This window comes from Quercus lobata, chromosome 2, assembly GCF_001633185.2.
Source record: "Quercus lobata isolate SW786 chromosome 2, ValleyOak3.0 Primary Assembly, whole genome shotgun sequence".
In the NCBI taxonomy this organism is placed as follows: Eukaryota; Viridiplantae; Streptophyta; class Magnoliopsida; order Fagales; family Fagaceae; genus Quercus; species Quercus lobata.
In genome coordinates this window covers 5,712,368-5,733,025 of record NC_044905.1, presented here as the reverse complement: position 1 = coordinate 5,733,025, position 20,658 = coordinate 5,712,368, and the positions used below count along the sequence as shown (strand labels likewise).

The 20,658-nt window shown below is 32.7% G+C and overlaps 2 protein-coding genes across 8 annotated transcripts; one reads left to right on the top strand and one right to left on the bottom strand.

The window, feature by feature from the left end:
- Positions 1-8,659: 8,659 nt before the first annotated feature.
- Positions 8,660-16,239, top strand: LOC115974219. 2 transcript variants are annotated; one of them, XM_031094462.1, is made up of 15 exons: positions 8,660-9,128; positions 9,566-9,788; positions 9,898-10,125; positions 11,129-11,253; positions 11,410-11,481; positions 11,583-11,670; positions 11,835-12,079; positions 12,508-12,782; positions 13,178-13,377; positions 13,564-13,959; positions 14,076-14,173; positions 14,344-14,645; positions 14,840-14,988; positions 15,392-15,676; positions 15,952-16,239. In XM_031094462.1, exons 1-15 carry the CDS (start codon positions 8,764-8,766, stop codon positions 16,129-16,131), a joined length of 3,231 nt encoding a protein of 1,076 aa, XP_030950322.1. In that variant the 5' UTR covers positions 8,660-8,763; the 3' UTR covers positions 16,132-16,239. The 2 variants fall into 2 exon arrangements, with proteins under 2 accessions (XP_030950322.1, XP_030950321.1); XM_031094461.1 differs by lacking the exons at positions 13,564-13,959; positions 14,076-14,173 and having other exon boundaries at positions 9,081-9,128; positions 9,714-9,788; positions 14,348-14,645.
- Positions 16,240-16,378: 139 nt separating this feature from the next.
- Positions 16,379-20,657, bottom strand: LOC115974220 (probable inactive heme oxygenase 2, chloroplastic). Of its 6 annotated transcripts, none has more exons than XR_004087862.1 (6): positions 20,058-20,657; positions 19,217-19,440; positions 18,580-18,687; positions 18,349-18,479; positions 18,078-18,167; positions 16,379-16,477 (listed from the first exon to the last, which is right to left on the bottom strand). XR_004087862.1 is itself a non-coding variant. In XM_031094463.1 (5 exons), exons 1-4 carry the CDS (start codon positions 20,584-20,586, stop codon positions 18,387-18,389), a joined length of 954 nt encoding a protein of 317 aa, XP_030950323.1. In that variant the 5' UTR covers positions 20,587-20,657; the 3' UTR covers positions 17,245-18,167; positions 18,349-18,386. The 6 variants fall into 6 exon arrangements, 2 of the variants coding, with proteins under 2 accessions (XP_030950323.1, XP_030950324.1); XR_004087865.1 differs by having other exon boundaries at positions 18,078-18,138; XR_004087861.1 differs by lacking the exon at positions 16,379-16,477 and adding an exon at positions 16,490-16,864.
- Between the last annotated feature and the right edge of the window lies 1 nt (position 20,658).

The following is a 20,658-nucleotide window of genomic DNA, read 5'->3' as shown; positions in this document are numbered from 1 at the left end:
GTCAACCGGATTGACCTGACCCAAAATGGGGTCGGTCACAGTCAATTTGATTTTACTTCGAATCAAAAAATTTGGGTTTGCTTATCAAAAAAAATAAAAATAAAAATTTGGGTTTGTATTCAATTTTACCACGTTTAAGTAATAAAAAATAAACAAATTTACAAAAAGACACGAAAGATCAACCCCCACAAGCCTGGCCCATACCCAATTTATATGCCTACCAATTCCATCTTAGATAGTTGATTGTTTGATTATGACAGCAAAGCGTTTAAATTTTGACCAGATTTTTTGAATTAATAACCACTTAACAAAAATAAAAAGAAAAAAAAGAAAGAAAAGGTGTTTTGACTTTTGAGTTCAGGGGGAATGGTGGGTTTGCCTCTGTAACATTAATTTGGGCTTTGTTTAGTTGGTCCTACAGATATGGAGTCCTGTAAAAGTGCAAATCACAAGCAAAAAATCTGGTTATCCAAAAGAAAAGTTTTTTTTTTTTTTTTTTTAAAGCAAAAAAGGAATTTTTGTGTGTGAAAATGAGGGATTAGCCTTTTATAGAGTGCTTCATGCCTATTCATGAAGGGTTATCTAAGCAACTCTTCTTGAAGAGTAGCATTGCTTCACCAAGTGTCTTGCTTGAAAAGTTGCCACTTACCACTCATTCCCCTGGGGGAGAGAGAGAGATCAAGTGTGAAGGGGTGTGCCAATATTGTTATGGTGTGGTCACCCCTACAAACACTAATAGCTTAATTAGTAGCGGGGTCATGGCTCATGGTCATGACAATATTGGGGTGGCGTGGGTGCTTGGTGGAAGAAAATAGAAGATTATTATTATTTTTTTTTTAAACAGAAGAAATTAAATTTTTTTTTTATTCTTTCCATCCAGTCTAGCTAACGAAAGTGTGGTAGAATGACCAATTTGACCATTTTCCTAACCTTATGGACTTTTAACTTCAAATTAGAACAACAAATGATCAATTTGATTTGTACAAAGTTCAAAATGTGTTTTTGCAATTTGTTTTTCTATGTTTACTTAGAAAACAAATCAAACAAAAGAACAACATTAGACTCGATTATTAAGCAAAATAAACTCAAACATAATAATTTATCAATGAACAGGCTTTTGAAGAGTATAAAGTGTATATATATATATATATATAGCAGGGGTGGACCCACTAAGAAGGTTGGGGGCCATCTCCCCCCCCCCCCCCAACTTTTCTAATTTTATAAAATTACCCCTAAATTTTCCTAAACTTTTCAAAAAATATATGGTGGGCCCCTTCAAACTTTTCAACTATTATATTTTTACTCCTTAAATTTACCTAAAACTTTCAAAAGAAATATAGTTATCCCCCCAAACTCTTCATATTTCTTGTATGAGACTATTAATTAAATTGGTTCAATTTTATTTTTGTTATTATTCCCCCCCCCCCCTCATTCATAAAATTCTAGTTCTGCCTCTAATATATAGGCTTGAGATTCGATTGTCTATGGTTGAAAATAAGTGATAAGATGTTCAATTATCATTCTTTTATATAAATGACCCATTCATAATAAAAATGTATACAATTTCTAAAAATGCTAACTTGGTTCATAAATCTGATTTTTATGCTCATAATTAATTTAATTTAATTAATTCAGATAATATAATCTAAAATATAGTTATTAGCAATTTAGCACAAGCTTGTGAAGGAAAAGAAATTTTGGTTGTGGTTAAAATTAATCAAGTAATTCCTAAACAAATTTGTGTTGGTTAAAAGAAAAAAACTAAGTCTAAATATATAAACTAGTTTGGTGATGAATTTATATTTAGATGTCCACATTTGGCAAAAATCTTTTCGGCTTTTTTTTTAATTATTATTTAAAATTAACAAAACTAGCTTCTAAGAAAATAAGCTAATTAATTGTTATCTTTTTGTCACACATTTAGCGTGAATACTACCAAAAATTATATCTTTTATCCCATATTAAGCAGACAAACAATCAAAAACTACACAATACCAAATGGACATTTGAAATAAAATTAAATAAACTAATTCTGAGATTTTAATATTTGACTTGATCATCACTCAATTACAGCCCGTAAGCCCTATGCATGCATGTCAATTGGATAGAAAAGACATGTTACAACTTACAAGTAATTTTTCAAAGAAATAATGGGAAAATGACTTATATATTTTTTCACTTTTACAAATATTTGTAAGGTACAAGTATATTTTATCACATTTTCAGAGAGAGAGAGAGAGAGAGAGAAAAAAGCCATTCCCAAATGAATACTTAATGACCATTTGGGAACAGTTTATGTCGCTTTTTACTGATTTTTTTTTTTTTTGGCTAAAAATGTACTAAATTATACTTGTACATTAAATTGTTTTGAAAAAGTAAGAAAATGTGAAGTTTTAAAATGTTGTATATAAAAGCTAAAAGCTAAAAACTGAAACTGATGCCAAACAGACTCTTAATATAATGCCTCTTTTCACATGCCCCTTATCTTATGCAATTCAATCTGGTCAACTTCAGGATAGTTAATTAATTTCAGCACATTCAATTCTTTGTGAATGAGCCAGTTGTACTAGCATTTGGGGCTTGATCAAAATGAAGCAAGACAGTTTACTTTCTTCTCTGCCATCTGTTGTGTTGTGAGAATTATGGTGGAACCAATTGATGTTAATTCGAAGGTATCAACATTTATTCTATCAGAATGGCAAGAAGAATTAATCATATGTAATTCTCCCAAGTAGCAACTTGGACAGAGCCAACCCCTTCGGTTGAGAAGAAGACGTGAACTTGGATGCTACAATCAAGCGAATGGGGTTTTCAGAAACAATTTGCAGAGATTCATTGGGTAGATTTTGTGATGCATGGACGGGCTTGGAAGTCTCGGGTTACCATTTACGTGCGTACAGAAGCAAAAGCAATGCTCCTGGTAATGGAAGAAGTAACTAAGGCATGCCTGAACTGAAGTATATTTTGTTTGAAGGAGATTCTCAGCTTGCTATTTCAGCATTCTCACATCAAGAATCACAAATGGATTAGAAAATTAGAAATATCATTTCAGATGTTTAAAGCTAGAATAAATTCTTTTGATTCCTGGATTTGTGAATATTTTGGCCCATAAGCTGTGACATCTATTCTGATTACTCTTATCTTATTTCTCTTTGGGCTAGGTCCTTTATTTATTTATTGTTTTTTGAAAGCGAAATCAGATATCATTCATTAATTAAAACAACGAGAGTCGAAATACAATACAAAGCCTCTAAGTCTAAGGCTTTGTATTTGTTAAATGAATTTCATTATTCAGAAACCATAACAAAATCGTTTTAGTGTTTTGTAAGAAATATGCATATATACTGCATGCCATTTAGACAAAAGTATGCTCCAAGTCGTTTAGACACAAGGTACACCGTTTGGTAACATGCACTCTTTAATTTTCACTTTTTTCTAAGTACAACCTTTTCATCAAGTGTACCTCTTTGTTGAAGAAATTTTTTTATTTGACTAAATTTAGGGATTAATATGGATTTTTTTTAAGAAAGAGATTAATATGGATTCTAGTCTTCTGGACACTATATCTGCACGTGTCAAGTGACTACTCTCTATTTGTGCTAAGTTTTAAAAAAATTTAAATTACTTCTCTAATTAAAAATTGACTACCGAAAATATTTTAGAAAATTCAAAAGAATTAGCGAATTATTAGTCTAATTAAAAGTCAGTTACCAAAAATAGTAAGTAATTCATAAAAGTTCCAACTAATCATTTTAAATTATTTTAATTATTCACTTTTTTTTTTTGGTTCTAATAATTAAATTTGGGTACTCTATTCCTTGTTTGATCAACTTGCGGACATCTCTACAAAGTCATATAGTTCAAGTTGTTTTCACAATTTTGTATCTAAATTCAAGCTAATTTTCAATAATTCATTAAAATTTGGAGGGACTGCTAGAATATAAGACCAAGCTTTAACTTATAGGTAGTCCATTTTTAATGTATTGGTAAGTCTAGTATGGTTAAATAATCTATCGTCCTATACTGTTTATACTCTCATATTGTTAAAACAGCTCAATATGCCTACATATAGCACTGTTGTATAATTTAATAGGCAAATTTTTTTTTTTTTTAGTAGTAAGGAAAAATAAATGTACTGTACACAAACATTAAATAATGGATTATATTTAAGAAAACCATAAAATTACAAAGACTTCCCCATAGGTGTTTGATCATTGATGATGTAGTTGGGGAAGGTCAGCAATAGTTAGGGCATGTTTGGTAGACTGTAATAAGTGTTGTAATGTAATAGTTATTCTTATGGTTTAGTTATTCTTTAGTTTGATTATGTTTTTATTACAAGGAATAATCATTCCTTATGAATAGCTATTCTTCAAAATGAGGAATAACTATTCCTCTTTAAAATGTTGTATTAGCTATTTCTTAGTAAGTGCAATAATTTCAAAACTTAATATATTTCCAAGCAAACAAACTTTCCATATACATCTAACAATTATAAAAATAAAAAATCATAAAAAATAACACATATCTTTCTTAAATTTAAAAATAACAATTTTTAAGGAAATATAATTGTATGAGTAAGAAATTTCCAAAAATAAATGTTAAGTTTTATTCTAATGTTATAACTCACAACCAAACTAATAAATATGTTTAGTTATTACAATACAACACATTTTATTCCTAGTAATAAATATTACAATTCCTGTCGTAATTCCTATTCAGTTTACTAAACATACCCTTAAAGTGAAAGTGCAATTTATTGGATCCCACTTATTAATTATACACAAACCAATTTTGGCATAATTACGACATATTTTTGCCTCAGTTAATGAATAAAAATAAAAAAAAAATAAAAAAAGAAGCAAAATGCCAAAATTCATTAATTAATCCACCTTCCCTTTCTAATGTAATATGAATATATAACCACTACAACTATATTAATAACTTCAAATAAGTGTTATTCCCATTAACGTTGGTTCCTAAAACTGCCTTCTAGAAGTCATATGAAAAATGTAATCGAGGGTCTAGATCGATTCCTTCACACAGAGAGAGAGAGAGAGAGAGAGAGAGAGAGAGAGAGAGAGAGAGAGAGAGAGAGAGAGAGAGAGAGAGAGAGAGAGAGAGAGAGAGAGAGAGAGAGAGAGAGAGAGAGAGAGAGAGAGAGAGAGAGAACGTCTAGATTCTAGATTGATGTATGTGACTAGTCCACAAATACAAGTCATCAAGGTTTCGCGTGAATTAAAAGATAGGATAATTGCATGTTGGACCCTTTCAAATCTGTACTTATTTTTTAATTGGGTCCAAAACAAAATTTTAAACATTTATTTAATAAAAAAAATACTCTCAATTGATTCATTTCTTACTCCAAATTAAATAAAATCTACTATGTATCTAATTTCATATCAATTTAAAAAAATTAAATAATATATGAACGTCTAGATTCTAGATTGATGTATGTGACTAGTCCACAAATACAAGTCATCAAGGTTTCGCGTGAATTAAAAGATAGGATAATTGCATGTTGGACCCTTTCAAATCTGTACTTATTTTTTAATTGGGTCCAAAACAAAATTTTAAACATTTATTTAATAAAAAAAATACTCTCAATTGATTCATTTCTTACTCCAAATTAAATAAAATCTACTATGTATCTAATTTCATATCAATTTAAAAAAATTAAATAATATATGTAAAGGTCCAATTAACGAGTATCTTTAGAGTATTTATTTATTTATATATTTTTTATTTTTTATTTTATTTTTTATATTTTTTATTTTATTTTTTTTAGAGTATTTATTAACATACTATTTTATCAACATACTATTTTAAAAATGATTTAATATCACTTTAATGTGATATATAAAAAAATTGTCAAAAAATAAATTATTTTTTTCCTTTTCAATAATTTTTTTTAAAATATTTTATATATCAATTAAAATTTAAATCTTGAAAAGTCATCATCAAATTCAGAAAACAGGTTACACCAGACATTCGTGGAGTGTCGTTTTCCGTTAGCAACTACCTAACCTTGTTTTGTTCTGTTCTGTTCTGTATAGCATGAAATGAAATTCCCAAACGTCTAAAAAATTAATAAAGGTCAATAGGTCACCGAAAATGATTTGCGCGTAAACTCGTAGACGTGTACGAACTACGAAGTTGTAAACTTAGAGCAATATTCCATGGCACTCTTTAACGGTCGGTTTGGATAGAATTTATTTTATTAAAATTAAAAATTAAAAATTAAAAACATGATAATAAAATAATTTTTAAATGTGTGAATAGTATCGTTGGACTTATTTTTAATAAAAAAGTTGTTAAAAAGTGAGATTTGTGGGTCTTATAAACAGTGCACAAAACTCATTGATACACTGAAAAGGGTTGAAAAATTAAATAGTGCGGCTACTGTACATAAACAAAACAGTAACCATTTGTCTCCTGAAACGTGTGGAAAAAAAAAAAAAAAAAACGCAAGACTCAAAATGCCAGATGCAAGACATGTATCCAGACCCGAACTAAGGGTCCGTTTAGATATAGCTGAAAACTGAAAAACACTATAACAAAATAATTTTTAAATATATGAATAGTACCGTGGGACCCATTTTTAATAAAAAATTACTGAAAAGTGAAGTTTGTAGATCCTTTGAACAATACACAGAATCCACTGATGTGGGTGAAAATTGTTTGACAAGTTAAATATTATGGTTACCGTTTATAAACAGTAGTTGTAACTGTAAAACTTGTCCCTAAAACGTGTGAAAAAAAAAAAAAAAAAAAAACCAACGTAGATGCTTTCAGCCGAATCCAAATGTAAGTCTTTAATCTTTGAGGAAGCCGTAAACTTGGAATATGGGTTTTGACCAGAATATGCCATTGTTAGCAAATGCCAATTCCACGGTGGTTGGAGGCAAGTGTTGCTTCCACCAAGGTTCGGCGAATGGTAGAGAGTACGGAGTGAAGAAGAGCGACACTGGTAGAATATTCCATTGTTGATTTTTCAAGCTCGTTGAAATGTTCTCACATGGAGGCCCAAGTGGATTAAGTTTTTTAGATATATATATACAGAGTTTCCTCGGTCTATAACACTGATCTCTTCATTTTCTTTCCTATCGATCGCCGCTGATCTACCTGCAGGTACTTGTACTACTCTCTCTATTTCATGAACTTCCTTTCGAACTTTTGAAACTGTGTCTGATTGGTTACTTTTTGATTCAAACAATTCAAGCTGCTTCTATACTGTTTCCCGCGTGATCTTACTAGTTTTGTTCTGCCATATTGTGATTTCATTATATAATGTGAGCTTTTTGATACATAGAACTTGCATGCTTTTTCCTTTCTTTCTAGCTTTTAATTGAGGAATCCCAGAATCGTTATTAAAATATGCAATTGTTATGTTTTTTTCGTTGACATATTCTCACATGGCCAAGTCAGATAAGTTCATATATATATATATATATATATATATTACGAATTTCTTTTTGAATCTTTGAAGCTGTGTATTGCTTGCTTTCAGATTTAAGCAATGCATTTGTGCTGTTTCGTGCAAAAATTTCGGGTCCTGTTGGTGTGATTTCATTTATATATTGTAAGCATTTTATATATAGAACAAGTTTGCTTTCACATGTGTGACCCCATCTCAAGTATAACTAACATCATTCAAAAACACTTGCACATACCCCCTTCTTACTTATAGACGGAGGTACTCATACTAAGGGTCTATTTGGATAAAACTTATTTTGCTGAAACTGAAAACACTGTAGCAAAATAATTTTTAAATGTGTGAATAGTACCGTGGGACCAATTTTTAATGAAAAAGTTACTGAAAAGTATAATTTGTGGGTCCGTGAACAGTCCACATATATACTGTTCACGGTCAAAAGTTGCGGCTACTGTTCATAACAGTGATGAACAGTAGCGTTTTAGCGTTAAAAAAAAAAAAAAAAAAGCTGAAACGTAAACGTAAACGTAAACGCAACAGCTTCTCAGTGGATCCAAACACACACTAACCCTGTCTCTTGCTTCATATGCAAGGAGGGGACTTCTCTTTGTTTAATTCTTCCAAGTGTGGTCAAGCCCCAACTTTGAAACTTCAAGCTAGTTTATAGTGCAGCTTCTAGGTAGCTAAAAATTGTGGTTGAGGTTTAATTGAAAGGTAGTAGGAGAAATAGATATATTTTAAAAAAACTTAGGAAGCGTTTGGTATATGTGTTTAAACACATATTTTCAATTTTTAAACAACATTACACACATTTTTACATACATTTTTACCTATACGTATTTTCAAAAAATACAAATAACATTACTAGAACAACATTACCAAATGGCTCCTAAAACGTGCATGAGTATATTGTTTGACTTTATATATGTTCAAATGTAGAAATTTTCAAATCAATTGTGAATATAAATGGAAAAAAAAAATAGATATAAATTATATTTTCTCATTATTTTAAGTATTTATTTGAAGAAACGATTTATTAAGTAAAAGCTAAGTATGATTGTACCTTAAAAGATAGTACTTTAAAATATATATATATATATATATTTTTTTTTTTTTCTGTACTTTAAAATACTATACATTATATTTTGAGGTAAAAGTAAGCTCATTAAGCTTAAAAGTCTATTAGTATTTTGAGGTTTTTTTTTTTTTTAATGACAATACTTGTAGTAGTCCTCTCACAGAATTCAAAAGCTTGCCTGGTAACGTGACCTACATCGTGCAAGATTACGAGAAGGCTCTGACAAGCAATTTGGAGGAAGCCCTCAAAAATGATGGGGAGGGTTATGGCTCATCTGTTGGAAAAGGTTAAGAGTACTGGTTTTCTAAATCCCTTCAAATTCAAAACCGAGAAGATGGAGAGGGTTAGAGAAATCCTGATGAGGTTTGGCTTTCTAAAGGACACGTACCCTTACCAACCTGAGCTTTCACGTCATGTCGTATTGGTTGCACTACTGAGTTGCGTGTTTTTTAGCTGCTTCGACATTATGCAGACTCTTAAGGATGACAACAGCATTGTGTGGTGGACTGTACATGTCTGTTTGTTTGCATTCTTCTATTTCTTTTTACAGCCTTGGATCCGATTCTTTTCCCAGCCATTGATAGGGAAACCAAGCTATTCCAATCTTTATAAATGGTAAATATTACTCCCAATCTTATAATTTTGTTCATACTTTAATGTGAAGGACATATATAGATTTATAATTCATTGATACATGCATATATACATGTGCAAAAGGCAGTTGACTTCACATGTACATGCTCTTCCTTATGTATTTGTGTAGGAAAAATGATCTTATCCATTCAATAGATCTATTTCATGCCTTAGATTAAATATAAGTCAAAAAATATATCTAATATTACATTGTTGAAATTTGTAAATAACATAACACGTCCTTCTCAAAAAAATAAAAATAAAAATAACACGTTGTACACTGATAGATATCCTAATCATGAAATGTACACTTGAAGGGATCGAATACTATTCCATGTGTATTGAGAGAGATAGAAATTTTGCCCCCCCCCCCCCCCCCCCTCTCCTAACATCAAATTCCTGGCTGCCACTGTGAACGGGTATGTATCTTGGCTTTTGGTAGCGGCTGTGTATCATCTTCCCAGTTCTCACTCAGTGGCAATGTCTATGAGAATGAATGTGTCTTTATTTTTGACAACTTTTGCCTCTTCTATATTCTGTCTTCTCGCCTTCCACTGTATTTTTAAGGGCATCCAGTACATTTTTCAATGTGATGAGACTCGACAGCTGCCAGATATATGGACCATTCTCCAATTTTCTGCTGTAAGTCCTGATGAAGACCCTTTTGGTACCTCTATTATATACTATCATGTTATAGGTCTTTTCATTTGCCGTGCAAATGAACTCTGAATAATTTTTCCATGCTTTGAAGGTTGTAAGCATAGCCTGCTGTACTTTTCTGAGTCACTGTAAAGAGAGACCGCTTGAACAAAGTTATTTGATAGACAAAGTCTGCTCATCTTGGCTTGCTCCGTTTGAGTCTGCGAGGTACTATTATTATCATCCGGCTGTTATCTTGTGGGGCAGCGATGGGATAATATACGTTCCACTTTTTCCCATGTGGGGCAATCAAGGGATAATATTCGTTCTTTATGCCAAGGTACTGCTGCAACCTATTCTAAGTGAGCTAGTTTTAGTGTTTTAAGTGTTTTACACTACTGAGAAATACGAATTGATCTATGAACTATGAAGAATGGAAATACAGCAAAATAAGAAATTTATACATGTGTATGAGAATTTAGCAGCTGCCACATAAATTTATTGCCTAGTCTGCAAGTCATATTAGAAGTTGCTAGTTAAACCGAGTATTTATTTAGTCAAGATCCAATACAAATTTAATCATAGATAAACTTTAAAGCAAATATATTTCAAATACATGTACACATGTAGTGTTCAACATATGAAAATAGAGTGAAAACCAATAGGTAAAAACACTCCCAGGCCAAGCCCAAATCATCAAATCTTCTATGAAGGTTGTTACGATACAAATGATACTCACACGACTTCCTGCTGGATGCATAGTCAGAGTAAGTACTCGAGCTCCCCACTTCTGCTAACAACTGCAGGCTCCTACTGCATTCCTTCACAATAACTTGATGCTGCAAGCCTGCAAGTTTATCGGTTGACTGCAAATTCGATCTCTCAGTTACTCCTAAGTTTCTTAAGGATTAGATCATGTCTATGTGATTTGAATCTCAGATTTTCCATAATAAGGTCTCGGTTGACCAAGTGTCTACTGAGAGTTACCGTCCTATCTTGCATGATCGAGCCTTGATCTTGCTTGACTATAGTTGACTATAGTCTTCACTGTTTCACAATGAACAAAAGTTTCAACCTTTAGTCCTCTTTACCCCAATTCAAATTATAATTACAAAATAAAAAATTACTAGTAAATTTGACATCGCATATTCAAAACTAAAAATCCTAACAGAGTAAAAACTAAATTTTTAAGAATTCTTAATACAAATAGCATTTTCAATTTTTTTATGTCGTCTTGTATTATCCTATATGTATATTTTGGATTTTTCAGTTCTTTTATGTACTTACTCTATCATATGCATACTCTTTTTTTTTTTTTTTTTTTCTTTTTTTTCTTTTCTCAGTCAGCTAGCACTAGCAGTGAGTCATCACCTGTGAGCTCTTCAGACGAAATCTATCACATCTACTCATGTTGGATCACATTTATGGGCCTGTACATTGCCAATTATGTAGCAGAGAGGTCATTTGAGTGAGTACCATATATACTTGATCTCCTAACGTGCAAAGCGTTTTTAATAATTTCTATAAACTTATAGTTGACATGAATTAGGACGTAGAGATGCCTTACCCTAGAGATGAGCTGTATTGAGTTGTTCTTAATTAATTCTTATGTTCTTATGGTCAGACCAGGTGAAAAATACAAGAAGAATAAGCAAACGAAGCCTGATTTTTTAGATATGGTTCCCTGGTATTCAGGGTATATTTCTATCATCTTTTATTTATTTAATTTTAAGTATTTTTTTCTCTTCCAAACACCCCTTCAGTTGTTTTTGCTCTGGTGGTGGCTATGTGTTGCAGTACATCAGCTGATCTATACAAGACTGTTTTTGACCTCATGGTATCAGTAATTGTATTCCTAGGTCGTTTTGACATGCGTATATTGCAGGTATAGGTGTATACTTAGCACACATCATTTAAAATCTCATCTTTTATATTCTTACATATGACAATAAATTCCTTATTATTCTTTTAAATTTGTTAGGGGAAAAAAAACTGAATATAGATCATAATTAAGTAACTTCTTTTATCTCCTCCTTCCTTCCATCTTAGGCAGCAATGAATCAAATTCAAGTTGTGCCAAAAAATAAGGAGGCTCAAGCTGGAATTCAACAAGGAGATTATTTATATGATCATTTTAGTAAAGAAAAAGAACTATGGTTCGACTTCATAGCTGACACCGGTGATGGTGGGAACTCAACTTATACTGTGGCACGACTACTTGCTCAGCCGCATATTAAAACCAATTCTGGAATCTTAAAACGTGGAGACTTATTACTCATTGGTGGGGATCTCGCGTAAGTTGGCAATACATATTATGATTCATAACAGGATAATTTGACATTGTCTTTATGTAGTTAGCCTTCTAATTTTTTTGTTTTGAGGCAAAAAAATTTACTATTTTTTTTTTAAATAATTATTGAGGTGACATACGTGATTGTTGTTAAATTTTCATTTGCTATACTTTTCTACTTCTTTTTGTTGAGTGCTATACTATTCTACTTCAATTGTGTTACTACTATGTTTATATATTACTTGCTGTCACATATGTTGTTTAATTTTGAACATTTGCTTTTAGGATTTAATTTTGATTGTTTCACATCCAAGAGTATTCATACTTGTTCACATCATGTCAACACTCTTTCATATCAGGTAGAAATGTGGATATCAGTTATAAAAGTGTGGGTACTATTATGTGAAACAATCATTGCTTTTATGATTATAGGTATCCCAATCCCTCAGAGTTTACATATGAAAGGCGCCTCTTTCGTCCTTTTAAGTATGCACTTCAGCCACCACCCTGTCATGAACAGGGACGTATGGGTGTCAAGAAGCTTGATGAGATGCCTCCCTGTTATGAACAACAACGTATGGCTGTCAACAAGTCTGCAATCCCTCCTGGGATGACTGAACAGAAGCAAGACAAAAAAAGCACCAAAAAACGAAGACAATCATTGTCATATAATGGACCTCGGTGTTTTGCTATTCCTGGAAACCATGGTTGGTCTTAGATTTCATATAGCTTCATCATCTTCTTAATTACTTTTTTTGAATAAAAAAAAAAGAGGGAATATCTTTTATATATAAAGGTAAAAAATAGTATTAATTTTATTACAAAAATAACTTATAAAATATAAATTGATGTCTCGATAAATATATGTGGTTTCACTTTACTATATTCACGATACACTAATAGTATCCTATAGAAAAAAAGTATTAGGATCATCTTCAATTCATTGGAAATCTTTTTACTATATATTTTCGATGAAAATTGCCATTCATGTATCACTTTTTTTTTTTTTGGTTTTGGAGAAGAACATTCTTTATACTCCTTTAAAAACACTTGCATCTAGATTGTCACTGTTTTGTGGTAATATTTTGTTTTTGCTTGACAGATTGGTTTGATGGACTTCACACCTTTACGAGAAATATATGTCATAGGAGCTGGTTGGGTGGGTGGTTCATGCCTCAAAAGAAGAGTCATTTTGCCTTGCAACTCCCTATGGGATGGTGGATATTTGGTCTTGATCTTGCACTCGATGGTGATATTGATGTCTACCAATTCGAATTCTTCTCTAAATTAGCTACCAAAATGGTATATACATACATACATACATACGTTTACTTACTCATAGCATTAAATTAGTGGATGAGAGTAATTAATTGCCTATGCATGCACATGCATTTTATACCATGAAGTATATAAATATGTATTATTATTATATGGATGATCTTAATGTTAATTGACTTTACCTTGCTTGTGTATAACTGTGTAATTAAGGTGAGAAGGACAAACTCAGTAATCATCATGACACACCAACCAGATTGGCTTCTTGATTGGTATGAGAATGGTGATTCTCGAAAAGATGCTTCAGACTACAAATCAAATGGAAATAATGTCTCAGACCTGATATGTAACATTTTAAAAGAAAAGTGTAAACTTCGAATTGCTGGTGATATACATCACTATATGCGCCACTCAGTTGTTAGATCAGATGAGTTAGATAATTCTCAGCCAAAAAGAAAGAATGGACCAATTTATCCCCAACATCTACTTGTAAATGGTTGTGGTGGTGCATTTGCACATCCCACCCATGTCTTTAGCGATTTCAATGAATCTCATGGAGTTTCCTATAAGTGCAAACATGCTTATCCTCCTTATAAAATTTCAAGAAGGGTAATAGTGAAATTTTATTTTTTGTTCTTCCGTTTCCATTAATTACCAACTTCACATTTTATAACATTTTTCTTCTGCTTCTTGCTTAATACATCTTATTGATTTTTAATTTGCAGCTTGCATTAAGAAATATTTGGAATTTCAGAAAGGAAAATTGGCAGTTTGACTTTATTGGTGGCATTATTTACTTTATGCTGGTCTTTTCTATGTTCCCACAGTTGAATTTCTTTTCTACTCCTAGTAGACTACTCAAATTTATAATGGTTTCTCTCTCAGATTTAAATCTCTCCGTAGGAAACATTAGGAAGTCATTGGAAAATTTATATTAGTAGACAGTATCAAGTTGATTTTTACTACTATTTTTTTCCTTTTTCATGTTCTTCTCCAGTGTGAGCTTGATCACATTTTCAAGGAAGATTCAATTTCTGGTTTCTCGAGGAGTTTCTTTGGCTCAGTGTGGAATGCTTTTATATACATGATGGATCTCTCTTATGTGTCTCTGGGAGGTCCTACGCTATTGCTAATTCTGGCAGTTGCATTTGTACCTTCCAAAGTGTCATGTAAGACACGGGTTATGATTGGAGTTCTTCATGTTTCTGCTCATCTGGCCGCAGCTCTAATTCTAATGCTGGTGCTGGAATTGGGTATTGAGACCTTTGTCCGGCATAAACTTGTAGCAACTTCAGGTCAGTTTTTCCTTTCTGTTATGTGACATTTCATGAATTTTTTCTTGCTTCAAATTGTTTGAAAGAGTACGGTAATGTTTTCTGTTATATGTTGATTGATTTATGTACATCTAAGATAGTAAAGAAACAACTAAAATAAGACCTAACACTTACATGCTAACAAATTCAACCACGATTTTTTTTTTCTTGTTCAGGCTATCACTCTTTATATCGGTGGCACCAAACTATGTTCCATAGGCACCTCCCAGTTCCAATTGCCATTCAAGATAGTATAAAACGATGGACTTTTGGGCTTTATCCGGCATGTATCAAGTATCTCATGTCTGCATTTGATCTACCAGAGGTGAGAACAATAGGTATAGGGACCCAAAAAATAATAATAATAATAATTCAATGACTAAAGTAACATATTGTGATTGGAGCAAAAGTTTTTACACACTATTGTGTATACACACGTCTAAAAGAACAATAAAATCATGAGTTAATTCACGTTTTCAATTTTGAAATCGTGAGTTAGACTTACGATTTTAGTGTTACTACCACACAAGTGCATGTGAAATAAACACTACTCTTGTGATTTATGTCAATAAAAATGATATCAGTTGTAAGCTTATGTAAAAGTAATGTTTCTTTGATCACAAATTCACAATTTATTACGTGAGAAATGCTCTTTCTTAGTTACTCCACAAACATGCTTCTTCTTCCTCTTCTTTACTGAACAATATTCATATGTAATGTGCAATCAGCTCATGGCTGTGACACGAAGCAATATTTGCAAGAATGGGATGGAGTCTATCTCTCGATGGGGTGCAATCATTTATCATGCTTCCATCTTCCTTTATTTCTGGGTCTTGTCAACCCCTGCAGTTTCCCTTGTATTTGGAAGCTACCTATACATTTGCATCAATTGGTTTAACTTACACTACGATGAAGCCTTCTCCTCACTTAGGATTGCTGATTACAAGGCATTCACGCGATTTCAAATCAAACATAATGGTGATCTTGAAGTTTTCACCCTTGCAGTTGATAAGGTAAGAAATTAACCCTTACAGGTGGAATTATATATAAATAAATAACATTCAAATAAATTTATAGACAAGCAATTAATTTAAATTAGTAAAGCCAAAATGTTTATTTTTGTGCTTGAATTTGAATGGTGGACTCTAGTATATACATGAACAAAAATAGAGCATCTATCTTTTATAGGAGGAAAAAAGTTTTTAATTTTAATTTTTCATATTTTTATAACTTGTTGTATCAAATCCTTGAACCTAATGAATATGGGATCTGGATCATTGACATTTAGGTACCAGAGGATTGGGAGCTGGATCCTAAATGGGAGGGGCCGAATTCAAATCAGTTGAGCCACCTTAGAGAGAATCCCAGCCAATGGAAAGCTGCTGATTCGGATCAAGAGCCGTTAAACACAGTTAGAATTATTGACAAATTCGTTATTCCACGAAAACATGGTCCTGAATCTCCTTAATGATACCAGGGGAAGTGAAACAGAATAATAAATCCGATTTCTTGGTCAAATACTCACTGCCTAGGGCTGATGATAGCAACAAATAATGTTTTGTAAAGCAGTGCTACACATGATCAATTGTACAATAATTCATTCTTTTTCATGCGGTGCTGCTCATCTAGGATTTTAAATAAGCCAAGCTATGAATGTAAAGGTTCAGTTAGGCAATTGTGTACATTTATTTATGGGGAAAATGTAAAATTTTAAATGAAATAAAAAAAGGCCAAAATCAAATTGACCTTAATCTCTTAGTTTAAAATTGTAATCCAGTACAATGTAAATGTAAATGTAAATGTAACATTGTACCCTGCAAAGAAAAAGCAGCACAACACTTAGTTTACCTAATTGCTTGATTAAATCATACAAATTTCATTGACATTACTGAACACAAATTTCACCACCAGCATAAAGTATAAACAACTATATTAGCACTAGCCAACCCATGTAGAGCTAAACATAGCAGTACTGCAAATTACACCCAATAAAAATAAAAATAAAAATAAAATCTCATAAGATTTTTGTCACGCCCAAGTTCAGCCAGTGTAGCATCTCTGCTGGTCCTTTCTAGCTTCTAGGGTTATACCATCCTCAGCCTTTTGGCTAAGATCGAGGGTAGCTTCTACGGTTATAATCCAGGTACAAATAGTGTTCTCACATGACTATGCCACTAATATCTCGAGACATGGACATCAGCCTTAAGAATGAACAACATAGAAATTATAAAACTCATTGCAAACAATGATAAACGAGAGGAAAACAAAAGAGCAAAAGAAAGTGTATATCAAGAGAATGTCAGGAACGAGGCCAATGGACTTTGGGAAAATTAACATCTCCAGCCATATAAGAAAATGGTGGTTGGTGACAAGGCCACAACTCGATCCATAGGACCCAAACCAAAAAGACTGATTTGAGTTGGTTTGGTTCAATTCTCTAAGTTAGAGAATTGTGTTACCTGACCCAACCCGAACTATATATATATTACGTACAAATCTTAATATTATACATTGCTGCAATATAAAATTACAGATACATCATCAAATAGTGTGTACTATCCCTTTTCTTTGGTCCTCTACATCTGTTTCTACTCTTTAATATACTAGTCCATTTTGTTTTTAAGAGAAAAGAGACCCATGGAACCAAACTGAGCCAATCCAGAAAAAGATATTTGGTTTGGGTTGGTTCATTTCTATAGCTAATTCCGTTTGGTTTTGGGTTGAATTTGGTTGTTTTGATTGTTAATTTTCCCAGAATCAAACCACTACCAACCCAAACCACATTGCACCTCCAAAAAGGGGTGTGTATGTTTCTTAGTAGAGAGAGAGAGAGAGAACAAAAGGAAGTTGTGCCCAAGGTGAAAATCCCATCTGCAACACCTACAACAAGTGTGTGAGGTAGCAATGGTGTAGTGGCAGAAACGCAGTGGTTACCAGCAAAAACACAACCTTGTTTCAAGGGGATTTCAAAATTGAGGTCAATTAGTAATAGATAATATCATTTTATTTTTAGAATAAGATTATCAACCCATTACATGTTTAGTTCAAAACAATAGGCAATTCTTTCCATATTCCATCAGATAAAATATTGTTAACAATTTTCAAAAGGCTTGTAACTGAACTTACTGGTCAACATCAGGTAGTAGGTCTCATAGTAATACATAATACAATTTTAATTTTAGAATAAAAATAGATCATCAACCCATAACATGGTTTGTTCTTCAAACAATAGGAAATTTCTTTCCATAGTCCATCAGATAAAATATTGTTAACAATTTTCAAAAGGTTTGTAACTTTACTTACGGGTCAACATCAGGTAGTATGCTTGAATATCATAAAGAATGAACTTAGTAGTCTACATGGCACTAAAACACTATAAGACTAAAAGGGAAACTTCAAAAACCCAGAGCATACCAGGAGTCATTCAGAGGAAGCTTTGCTTTACTTTGGGAGAAAAGAACTGAGATCCAGCCACCTGCACATCAGTCATCCAGTCCAATAGGACTTTTTGATAGGATAACTTAGTAAAGGGATCAGAGTTATCAAAAAAGAAAAAACTTAATAAAATGATCAAGCTAACTAAAAAAGCTTCAAGGTAATAGAGCATGAGGAAAGTCATTGAAATGATTTTCAGCATATCTGTTCAATTTAATAATGAACAAACAAAAAAGAACTGCAGCTTCACCTCTTGACAAACATTCAGAATTGTAATTTGAGATGACTTCATAAAATGATCAAGCGGACAATCTGCCCCAGGAAACGAAATGCCTTTGTTGCTTCTTTTAGGCATCTGTTTTTCTCATCACGACACCAGTGCTACATCAAAGAATTTCAAACATCCAACAGATAAGTATTAGAGATCTCCCAACTTCAAACTAATGCAAATCAATTAGACATGGCAGGCACATGTATTAACCTCTCCAAGCACGTTGAGCTTCTCACGAACATCTTTTATCAACTCTGCAACATTGCCCTCCCATCTGAAGAACTCCAACTCCCTTCCTTCTAGGAGCTTCTCAGAAACCTAAAGACAACATATCAACAAGAAAGTGCTGTATTGATAGTTTGATACACATGCTTGAAAGAAATATAAACATTTGAAGAGCTTTAATTTTTCTTGATGGGTCCAAATAGGGAAAAGTTTTATACAAGCCATCAACCATCAACCCATCCAGGGACATGCAGTGAAAGAATAACCATACATTGTCCAAATTATTGAAAGTTCTTAGGGCTCAATAAATGAGTGTTGCTTAAAATTTGTGATAAATGTAAAATGAAAATAACACAGAAATCACACAAATACACACAAGTGAATCTATGTGTCTGTGCCATGTCTATAAAAAAACCAACTTCATTTCAACTTTAAACTTGAATCATCTACAAATACATGTTGGAGTGTCACCCAGAGGCTAAGGCTTGATTGTTATTGTTGTTGTTGTATCGTTTCCAAATACTCAATAAATTATTGTAAAAAAATATTTTCCAATCATGACACACCGATACAGCATCAAATTGCTGAAGCAGCATGGACAAGAATATAAAATCACGCATACCTGTCTTGCTATCACTTGACCTCCTGCTATATGCGAAAAATATATATTGTAGAAATGGCACATGAACAATGGGGCACTCTTCTCTGAAAGTTCCCCCAAATACTTGGCATAAGAAATTCCCGGACCGCTAGGTTCAGGAATCACAAAGCCCTGCTGCCCAAGCCACTCTAAATCTTTTTCAAGAGCTTCTGATCGTTCCAATCCAGTTTTTCTAAAATAGGCATCTGCAATAAAATAATAAAATCCCACACATTAGAATCTCAAAAAAACACCGACTCTTATTTTCTTGCATCAACATTTTCCTACAAATTTTTTTTTTTTTCATCAATGGGCTTAAATACACAATTGGTTCCTAAAGTTTAGCTCATAAGCAATTTTATTGCATTAATGACGTGGACAAACTAAAAACTGACACATCATCATTATATTAGACACATTAGAGACTAAAAATGATCAGTTAAAAAATTTGTTAAGAACTAAAATTAGTCAATTTAAGTTTTTTAGGGACTAAAAGCGATTTCTTTAATGCTCTGTTTGTTTTGTAGCAATTTCTGTATTATCCAGTGTTTGGACAGTCCCAATAAAGTGGAAAATGTTTTCCGCGCGAATAACGTTTTCCAAAACTACACATGCTTAAGAAACCACCATAAATAAACTACCAGCCACAAATGATTTCCAGCTCATTTTCAAGGTCACAACCAAACACAAGAAAAGTGAGTTAGTTTTCAAGAAAATGTTTTCCCTGAAAATGAGTCATTTTCAAGAAAACATTTTCCGTTTGAAACAAAAATTGCATCACAGATTGTCAGGACAAAAATAAAAATTAAACTCAGTCACTCACAGGCAACGTGACTGGATTCATCGACAATGCGCTCCACAGTGTTGAAGACGATCTTGCTATCAACCAAATAATTGAGGAAACCTTCCATGCTGGGCTGCCACGTCACTCCATCATCACCATCATTATCATTATCATTATCTGAAGCTAAATTATCGTCTTTTTCTTCGTCTTCACCGAGTGAATCTTTAGTGTATTTTTTGCCTTTAACGTTTCGCAGTCTCATAGCAACGAACCTCATCTCTTCAGTGATTCCTATGCTCTCTCCTGGATACTGCCTCCTATACCTCTTCCTCCGCTTTATAATTGGCGGAGCACTGGTTGTTGTTGTTGTTGAAATCGACGGAGATGGTGAATACGACGACGTGTTGGAACCAGAACAACATAGAATTAGGGCTCTTCTGTTACTCGTACTCTTCTTCTTCTGATTCATCGTCATCGTGTTCGTTGAAATGAAGGAAGAAGAATGCATTGGCATTGAGTGTTGTTGTAGTAGAAGAGGTTGCTGCACCGTCGTCTTCCATAACGACATCGTTTTGGAACTCCAACAGGAGGGTGAGAGAGAGAGAGAGACAACGGTGGTTCTGAACTTCTGATTACTGAT

Coding starts and splice junctions, on each gene's coding strand:
- LOC115974219 (XM_031094462.1), top strand. CDS start 8,764: ATGATGGGGAGGGTTATGGCTCATCTGTTGGAAAAGGTTAAGAGTACT. Junction 10,126..11,128: donor TATTCGTTCTTTATGCCAAG/GTACTGCTGCAA, acceptor TTCTTTTCTCAG/TCAGCTAGCACTAGCAGTGA. Junction 13,960..14,075: donor CTTATAAAATTTCAAGAAGG/GTAATAGTGAAA, acceptor TTTAATTTGCAG/CTTGCATTAAGAAATATTTG.
- LOC115974220 (XM_031094463.1), bottom strand. CDS start 20,586: ATGTCGTTATGGAAGACGACGGTGCAGCAACCTCTTCTACTACAACAA. Junction 19,441..20,057: donor TGAATCCAGTCACGTTGCCT/GTGAGTGACTGA, acceptor ATTTTATTGCAG/ATGCCTATTTTAGAAAAACT. Junction 18,688..19,216: donor GTCAAGTGATAGCAAGACAG/GTATGCGTGATT, acceptor TGTTGTCTTTAG/GTTTCTGAGAAGCTCCTAGA.